The following is a 9,364-nucleotide window of genomic DNA, read 5'->3' as shown; positions in this document are numbered from 1 at the left end:
CGTTTGATTGTTAAATTAGCTTAGTTACAATCGAATGGAAATTTCAATTAACTTTTGGAGGAATTTTTTCTAGTTATAATTAGTTCTTGTGTCACGAACATCAGATTTTTTCAATCGGTTTTTGCCTTAAGGTTTACATAAAGCTATTAAAGCCATATGTTTTTGTAAAGATTTCCATAGAACTTGAAAAATAATTGGTCGTTTGATTGTTCGATTATCTTAGTTTCAGTCGAATGGAAATTTAAATTAACTTTTGGAGGAATTAGACCTAGTTATAATTAGTTCGTGTCAAGAACATCAGATTTGTTGGAATTAAAATGGCACAATTTTTTAAGACCTGTATTTAATCCTAGTATTACCGATACTACGACAGATTTTTCCTATGCGTTTGAATGCTATAAAGTGTTCATGAACACTCTGTTTAAGCGAATTTTCCAATTGCAAACCGAGAGGCTGGTCGGACAAGCAGGTTCACTGATTTGGCTCAAATTTTGCATGTAGACTCGGCTAGGGGTTCTAACGCTAAATGGATATTTTAAGATTGAACGGTCATTAGGAGCACGGTTGTAAAGGCACTGGTCAAGAAGCTTGCAAAGGCGCTTGTTAAGGCACTTGACAACACCACACTTTAATGAATGCGCCAAATTCTCATTACTTGTAGTAGGAAGTCTTCGGGTGTGATTGGTTCCTTTAAGAAAACTCATGGCAATCCAAACCCATGACTTAAAAAAGTCAACAGGAAGTCTATTTGAGGAGCACGTGGGAGAAATTCAAGTTTGAAATGCGGGGACATATTCTGTGCTAGAGATATGCCCAAAAACCGATAACTTTCTATCCACAAAATCAAAGAACACTTTTCTCGTCAATCAAAAACCGTCCTTTCCCGAAAATCTAAATTAAAAAAAAAAAAATATGAAGCGTAATTAACATGAACAGAAAGTATTTTATGATTTTCTTACAGACAGTTTTATTTTCAAAAAGTTCTGACATCAGAAGATTTCCTTCACGCTATATGGTGTTCAAGATCTGATTACAATTTTGTTTTTTGCTCTATCTTCAACAGCTCAACCTCAAATACCAATGTAGCGCCCCCTGAAAAGATAAAATAATTGGCGTACATTCATTTTAAGTTGCGTTTTGAGGAAAAAAGTTCATGCCGGAATATGATTGAAGAAGCCCTTCATGTATCCCACAAGGAAAGAACCCCTTACACCTTAACTGGCCTAACATCAGTATGGGTATTTTCCACACTGTTCTCTCTACATTTCCTAGGGTGTTAAAAGGAAAAATTTTGTGTAACAATCAAGAGCTTCTTTAGTTGGTGATTTCCTTTATTCTTGTGACCTGAATGTCTGACTCAGGGCTGATATTATTTAACAATTATTCACAAAAGTGGATGCAAATAATTGTTTTAGCAGGTACCGCACAGATACCAAACATTTAGTTTGTTTCTTTCAATAAACCAAAAACTGGTCAGAAATTAAACTCTTGACGTGCTGTGTCATCAGCTGCTGGAAGGTGATTAGTACTTGCTATTCACTTCCAAATAGCCAATCAGTGCGTGTGAAAAGGACTATTCACCTGTGTGGTATATACTAAAGGGAGATATTAGCTGCTGGTAACTTCTGGGGGTCAAAGTGTTAAGGGATTTTTATTTGCCACTTTACAATTGCTCATAGACCACTTGGTTTGTTGCCCTGTGTTTTGCATTGTCATATATATATATATTCCCTTAGCTCCGGTTGGAGCATAGGCCATTAACCACTTCCGTCCTCCATCGGGTTCTGTCCTGGGCAAAACTTCCTAAAGTGGCCCAAGTGTGGCCCCAGTTTCTCATTTGGGACTCTACACCTCTTCTCCAGGAGTTCCTGGGACGACCCCTCTTTCTCTTGCCCTGGGGGTTCCAACGTAATGCCTGCCGGGTGATGTTGTTAGCCGGTTTCCTTAGGATGTGACCTATCCATCTCCACTTTCTCTTTGAGATCTGAGTTATGATTGGTTCCTCGCCTGCTAATTCCCACAGCATCTCGTTCGTTACCCTGTCAGTCCAACTGATTTTTAAAATTCGCCTAAGGCACTTATTGACGAAGGTCTGTAATTTCTGGGACGTTTGCTTAGTTGTTCTCCACGTTTCTGAGCCATAGAGGAGGACTGCTTTGACATTGGTGTTAAAAATTCTAAATTTGGTTCTCCGTGAGATGACATGGGAGGACCACACTTTCCTCAGCGTATTGAAAACTACTCTGGCTTTGTTTATCCTGACCTTGATATCTTCATCGGAACCTCCGTCAATGCTGACTACACTGCCTAGGTAGACAAAAGATGTTACTTCCTCCAAGATGGTATCCCTCACTTTAACTGGTCTGTTGTTGGTGCAGTTGACCTTCATAACCTTGGTCTTATTCACATTCGGATGCAGGCCTAACTTGATGGAATTAGCTGTTAGCCGTGCTGTTTTGTCCTGCATTTGTTGGTTGTTACTTGACACCAGGGCGATATCATCAGCAAACTCTAGATCTTCAAGTTGCTCCAATAAGTTCCACTGGATCCCATTTCGCTGTTCTCTAGTTGTTTCCTTCATGATCCAGTCCATAGCAAGTAGAAACAAAAATGGTGCCATCAAACAACCCTGCTTGACCCCAGTGTTGACCGTGAAGCTATCTGACAATCCACTAGCATGAAGGACTCTGCAAGTCATCTTATCATAGGAATTTTTGATGATTCGAATGAATTTCCCCGGTATGCCATAGTGTCTCATAAGGCACCAAAGAACACTTCTATCGAGGCTATCAAAAGCCTTTTCAAAGTCGATGAAATTAACGTAAAGAGAAGTGTTCCATTCAAATGACTGCTCAATGATTATCCTAAGTGTGGCTATTTGGTCGATACAGGAGTGGTCCTTCCTGAAGCCAGCCTGCTGATCTCTCAGTGTAGCATCACAGCCCCTTGAAGACGAAGCAAGATAATTCTGTTCAGCACCTTCCCTGCCGCTGACATCAAGGATATACCTCTGTAATTCTTGCACTCCCGGCGGTCACCTTTCTTTGGCAGTTTTACAATGTAGCTCTCGTTCCAGTCCTGGGGCATCTCCTCCTCTTCCCATATCTTTCCAAGCAAGCCATAGTTGAAGCTGGTTACTTCAAATTTCTCTGGTGACCTTAGGTTAAATACATAGTTTAAGAGTGTACTGAGACAATATGAATTATGAGCAATTAATACTTCAAAATAATTCCTTTAATAAGATAGTTGTAGTTTTGTGGTTTTTCCTTTTTTGTCAGATTATGTGCAAACTTGCAGGCTGTGAGGAGAGACTAGCAGAGTGTTGATGAACAAATCTGTGGGGAAGTGGGTGGGGTGGCTTTGACGCCATGCTTCAAAATCAAATCTTTCCAGATTTCACAATTTCAGAGGTTGGTATTAATATCTTCGAGGTGTTCATGTAATGCTCTGACTCAGCATTGTCTCTGTTGACCACAAGCTGTTTACTCACCTGGGATCTTAGGGGGAGCTCCTCTGTCCCCATAACCTGCACAAAAGAAAGAAAATTCCTCTTAGTATAGCAAAAACAGCTTAAAATTATTTTAATAAGAATATGACTGGTAGAATTCTTGCATAATTCAGCTTGCTCGTATGTAACAGATAAATTATATCTACATAAGCTTGCATTTCAAGCAAGGTAAGTTGCCCCATTATCAATCCTACTAGTATCTACTGGCAACAATTCTTACTCACTGCATTGGACGTAAATTATATACTTAAATATCAGAGCAGGGACTTTCCAAGGTCTGATGGGATTACAAGTTTCCTCTTTTCTCCTTCACACATACTAAAAACAACACGAAAAAAAAAAAAGGTTCAATCAACAATAACAACAAGAAGTTTATTTATACCTTGAGTAAGTAACAGCAAAATGTTAAAACAGAAAAGCTGGTAGCTGGACACCAAAAAGAACAATAGGAACTATACCATATGTCAGTCAGCCTGTCCTCATCATACCCTTAGGCACATATGATCATAACAAGAGAACGTCACTGTTGCCTATTCTTCCCTTTCCTCCTCAGCTCTTCCCAGCTGACCCTATTCTCTTGAAACTCTATTTCATTGGCCATTGTTAGTTGCTGTACTGATTAAGTGCCCATTTAACAGTGTAAGATTATACTTTGTAGGCGAAAACAATACCAAATCAAATGACAACCCTTTGGCTTAACTCTACTGACTAGAAATATTTAATTTTTTTCATAGTTATTGAAATTTTTGCAATAACTGTATTTCAAGTTGTCAACAAATCAACTGATGCTTTTCAAGATTGCATGAAAAAAGGACTTCCAAAGAGGTTGGTTTTCATGCTTTGTAATTTAATGTCTATAAGTAATTGAACAGGTTAAACCACAAGGGTAAAAATAATTTTATGTTGCTACTAGTTCCACATTTGCTGAATGGTTTGAAGCCAGTTTATTAGTAACTGTTCAGGTTCTCTTCAGCCTTAGCTATAAGTAGAGAGAGCAAAAAAATGTCAATTTTATAGACCCCCAATACATCTATACCTGCCATGTTGTGTGGACTATGCTTGACACTTCATGCTTGCACACTGAACATTAAATCACTGGCCAGAAATTCTCTTACACCAGACTACTAAATCCAGACCACTTATCCATAACTCATATGCACTAGCACTTTTACTACAAAATTCACCCCAGCTTTAACAAAATTAAGATAAGGAACAACAAGGTTCAAAAGCTTGCTTTTCACAGTTTACTTTTCTTGTATAGTTCAGTACAGTTCTGGAAAAGTTTGAGGAAGTAGTTTGAAAATGTAAGTAATGTGGAGAGAGGAATTTATTGTGTATAAATAAGAATTAAAAACAAATGATGAATGGTCTATAGTTGTAACTTACTTTAATAGTCCTTGATCCCATCCTGTAACAAAAATTAAATCATGACTCATTAAATAGTAAAAACACTTCTAATATAACCAAATATCTTACATTATTATTCAACTACTCTCAGAGAGTACAAATAATGCACAAATTAAGTAGAAATATCATGTGAAATTGTACAGCTGTTTGGACAGTTGGTTATTTTAAAATGTAATCCAACAAGAACTTTACAAGACCTGTCCCAAACCACTCCTCTATTTGTTTTGTTTTCCCTGCCTTATAACAAATGACTATAAAATAAAACAGTTGGGTAAAAAAAAACATATGAGATGTTTGAGGAACTAAGTTAACTATAAACATTCTGAAACCTAAAGTTTATCAAACCATTAAACCCAATGCTTGTTAATAAATTAAAGTAATAGATTCCCATAAGCTTGTGATGTCCAAATGTTTCTTGCCTTCTCCCCACTTCCCACATGGGGCAATTAATTGGTAAACCAGTAGAAAGTGCAATCACTTGCTTAAATGCATAATATCATGGCAAACTACAAATATCAGCCCGTTTTGCACATAGTCATGCATACTATATCACAAGTATCCACCTTTGATAACTTGTCCCACTCCTAATGTAAACACGAATGGTTCTCCTCAAGGGATACTGCTGTCAAATTGTGTCCCGTCCCTCAGAGTACCCTAAAAATCAAATAAATTTAAAAACACAGAACAAATCAACACAACTCAAGTTTGAAGGAAACCTTTTCAAGTTGTGACCTTTCTCTTGCAGCTAATTCAAATGAACTAATTTTGGGTTATGAATGGAAAAAACTTTAAAAATTCTGTATCAGCTGATTGAGTTCAATTTCTTCATTATAATTGGTTTACAAGTCATGTTACCTTAGGAAACCATTTTCTCACAAGGAGTTGAGGAGGAAACATTGCATTAAATTATTTGCCTCGTCTTTGATAAATATCTTTAAATACCCTGTAAATGAACCATGCAAGCAGAAACAAGACCCTCTCTGTTATGCATGTTTTACAGATTAGTCTATTCCACAAAAAAAGGAGTAAAAGTTCACAAAATTAAGTGTGACACTGTTGAAAATAAAGTGAAACATACTGCTGTTAAATTAGTGAAGTCAATTTATGCCTGGTATATAGTTTATCTCACTGGGCCTTTTAAACCAGCCAAGAATCAAACCAACATGAAAAAGTGAATTTCCCTTACTCACTGTCATACGATTAATTCATTTTACAACATAGCTAGTGAATTTGTCTGATCAAATGCAATTGCATGAGTTTGCTTCATATTCCTATTGTGCACGCTCATGACGTCAGCAAACAAATCCCTCAGAGAATTTTGTATTCAATCAGAAAATAAAGTTCATTTACACGCATGAATTCGCCTGTCAGTTTTTTTGACCAATCTAAGAAATGATTGTTTACAGTGTAACAAAATGTTTTCTTGAAACAAAATTATCAACGTGCTGAAGCATAGCAGAGGGAATCTTAACCCTTTTACAACATTTAAACCATGTGTCTGTGGTCTTTGAAAAAAATTTACTCACTCTTATTTATTCCAAACTGCAGGAGAAAAATTGTGATTACATATTAATAATATACATGAAAAAATACGAGAAAGCTTATAATAATTATGCAGAAGCAAAGCATGCGCATCAAGTGCAAAAATAATTTATTCAAAGCCTGCAAAGGACATTGTACGTTTGGTAAAAACAACCACATACAATCAAAACAATAATATGCAATGGTATTTTCCCATCTTTAAGGCGCAAAAAAATTCAAAGTCCGGCTAAACATTTCAAGGAATTGTTTAGTCTGGTTTGTTACTTCTTTGCACCGAATTAACCCTTCTGCATTTAATCACCTATAGGCTGCATTTACCTTAACCAATCGCAACTGAGTAACTTTTTCATGTATCTTATTATTGCATGTAATGTAACAGTAATGTGTGAACCTTCCTTGGTTCCTAATGCGTGTCCACTGACCTACAACCATGCAAGATTTTAGGGGACTCCAAGGAGACAAAAGTAAGTTTTGAGTGGGATTTTTGAGAGGATATTCTAAAAATTATCCTTTTGAGACACATTCAAACTGGCTCTTTCCCGTACTCATCGGATGGAAAATATTGGCTCTCAATCATGATGCACGGACTTCCCACTCAGTCATTAAGTAAGTATTGTGATCTGTCAAATATTTTTGCCATTCACAGCTGTTTACAGCCAATCAAATCAGAGAAATGACATTTTCACGTGTGGAGAAAACGTTTTGTCCAATCACAAAGAACCTGTCAGAAGTACTGGGTTTTCAATGAGAGAAACCCCGTATTAATGTTTACAAAATTTATCATGAGAAAAGACCAAACTCAATGCTGACCACCAGGGCCCTTTCCTATCTTAGTATCAACTATTTAAAGGATTCTGGTAGATGTTGGTTTAAGGCAAGTGCAATGGGGGTGAACAAAGCTGGACTTGATGAGAGGTGACGGCTCATGAACCACAGCACAAGAAAGACACCACTTCAATAGTAGATACACACAACTGACATATTTGAGAGAAGCATGTCAAGCATTGAGGTATGATTGTCAGTTTGCTTTTCATTACTTGCAAACAGCTTATTTCTATCAGCTTTGAAAACTTCTCTATCTTCAATTAAAAAAGAAAAAGCATTTCCCATGAACATTTAAACATTAAAGACATAAGCAACCAGCAACAGGTTTTTCCACTATATTGAGAGCAGGGAGAAATGAAACATAACATAACATTCTTTTTTTTGCTACATTTTGAACAATTTTAATCATTACAATATAATGAAATCCCCCATTTTAACCCTTTTAGTCTCACTGGTGATCTAGAGAGAATTTCTCCTTACACCATCAGTACAATATCAAACAGACAAGTAATGAGAATAAGGAAAAATATCAATTAGGGGATAATCGGTTGATCCAATTCCAAATCCTCCAACCTAACAGCACATAAATTGTTTGGCAGACAGTACGGAGAATTACTGATGAGATCTTCAGAGTTAAAGGGTTATGTAATCATATGCACCAGAAAGGCAGCAAATAAATGTAACATACTCCAGTAAAGTGTTCTTATTTACAATGAAGTTTCAAACTCATTAAAGTTAAGTTGACTTCATGATTCAGATTTTAGTTTAAGAAATGTGTAATATCTCTTTACATGGGTTAAAAGAGAATGCCATTTATGAATTTTAAAATAGTAAATGCCAAAAACTTTAAGATGGATTTATTTATTATCTATTCAACGAGATTTTACTCATTAGCTGGCACACAAAGATATAAAAGACCCTTTGTAAAAAAAACACAGAGCAATAAAATTAAAGATTCAGGAGAAGCATATGAATTTACTGATGTTCTCACCTGAATTCAGTCTGGAAGGAGAACTCTGCAACACTTCTGTTTTATCTTCTCACACTTGAATTAAAACATAAAATTTAATTATTTGCAGGCAGGTTAAGGAGGAAATTAAAGAAATGGATATATGTTACATAAAAAGAAATCCCTTAATATAAAAAAAAGGCAGAAGTATACTACCTACGTGTCTTTGCTTCTGAATACAGCTTTAATAGGTATCTTTAAAAGGCAATCCCTTGCAAAATGGCTTTTGGAATTCCTAGGAATTCCTAGGAATAAAGGTGTGAATTTTCACGGTAAATTCGGACTGGGAATTCCTAGGAATTCCCAACCATAACAACTCTGGTTCTAAAAACCTAGAAATTCCTAGAAATTGCCAGAAATTGCCAGAAATTCCAAGTTTAAAGCCAACAGGACTTGGAATTCCTAGGAATTCCTAGGAATTGCAACTCAGAGAACCAATGACTTTCCCTGAAAACCTGTAAATCTAAAAAAATTCCTAGGAATTTCTGGGAATTTTTGGGAATTTTTAGGAATGTTTTAAGAATTACTGGGAATTTTAAGCAAAAATTTGAGGCTAATGATATAAAATAAACACTTTAAATTAAAAAAACCCAGCTAGAGTTCAAGTATTCAATGAAATTTATTTAGAGGCTTAATTAAGGCTTTCATGTAAAATATTTTTGATTAATTATTAACATCAATGTGTGGTAATATTAGGATGGAATTTGATTTATTTTTCTTTTCTTGAAAACTTCCTACGGATTAATCCACAATTACAGCTATTCATATAAAATAGATCTAATCAATCATTAAATTTGGTTTGACACAAATTGTGAATAAAATCTGTTGATTCTTTTCCATAAAATACAATATCTTAAGTTATATTTGAAAACCAAGCACTCTTGGGAGTGAAGGGGCTAATTACAGACAAATAAAATTGATTTTTTGATTAAAATCTTGTTGTAACTGTTACAATAAATTAGAATGAAGTTATCCTAAACTGAAAACTTAGCTGCTGTTTGTACTGTTTGTATTTTTTTTCCTGGGCTCACAATGAGTTGGCCTTGAATGAGGTTGTCTACAAGAACCTTGAC

At 35.8% G+C, this 9,364-nt stretch overlaps 1 protein-coding gene and 1 long non-coding RNA gene across 4 annotated transcripts in view; both read right to left on the bottom strand.

Annotated features, from left to right (window-relative positions):
• Positions 1-982: 982 nt before the first annotated feature.
• LOC131788977 (peptidyl-prolyl cis-trans isomerase FKBP2-like) overlaps positions 983-9,364 on the bottom strand; it is a 127,145-nt gene continuing 118,763 nt past the window's right edge. The window contains exons 5-6 of one of the 2 annotated variants that reach the window (XM_066169465.1): positions 3,491-3,526; positions 983-1,092 (exon numbers count right to left, since the gene is read on the bottom strand). In XM_066169465.1, coding sequence (XP_066025562.1) covers positions 1,031-1,092; positions 3,491-3,526 — 98 coding nt within the window. In that variant the 3' untranslated portion in view covers positions 983-1,030. The remainder of the gene's footprint in view (positions 1,093-3,490; positions 3,527-9,364) is intronic. The other variant, XR_010718133.1, reaches the window with a different exon arrangement.
• LOC136282152 (uncharacterized) lies at positions 3,785-8,330 on the bottom strand. Of its 2 annotated transcripts, none has more exons than XR_010718138.1 (4): positions 8,274-8,330; positions 5,479-5,569; positions 4,895-4,916; positions 3,785-4,487 (listed from the first exon to the last, which is right to left on the bottom strand). It is a non-coding gene; the product is annotated as an uncharacterized lncRNA (long non-coding RNA). The 2 variants fall into 2 exon arrangements; XR_010718139.1 differs by having other exon boundaries at positions 3,791-3,826.

Source organism: Pocillopora verrucosa, chromosome 7 (genome assembly GCF_036669915.1).
Source record: "Pocillopora verrucosa isolate sample1 chromosome 7, ASM3666991v2, whole genome shotgun sequence".
Lineage (NCBI taxonomy): Eukaryota > Metazoa > Cnidaria > Anthozoa > Scleractinia > Pocilloporidae > Pocillopora > Pocillopora verrucosa.
The sequence above is the reverse complement of the archived record's forward strand: the minus strand, read 5'-3'. Positions and strand labels throughout refer to the sequence as shown.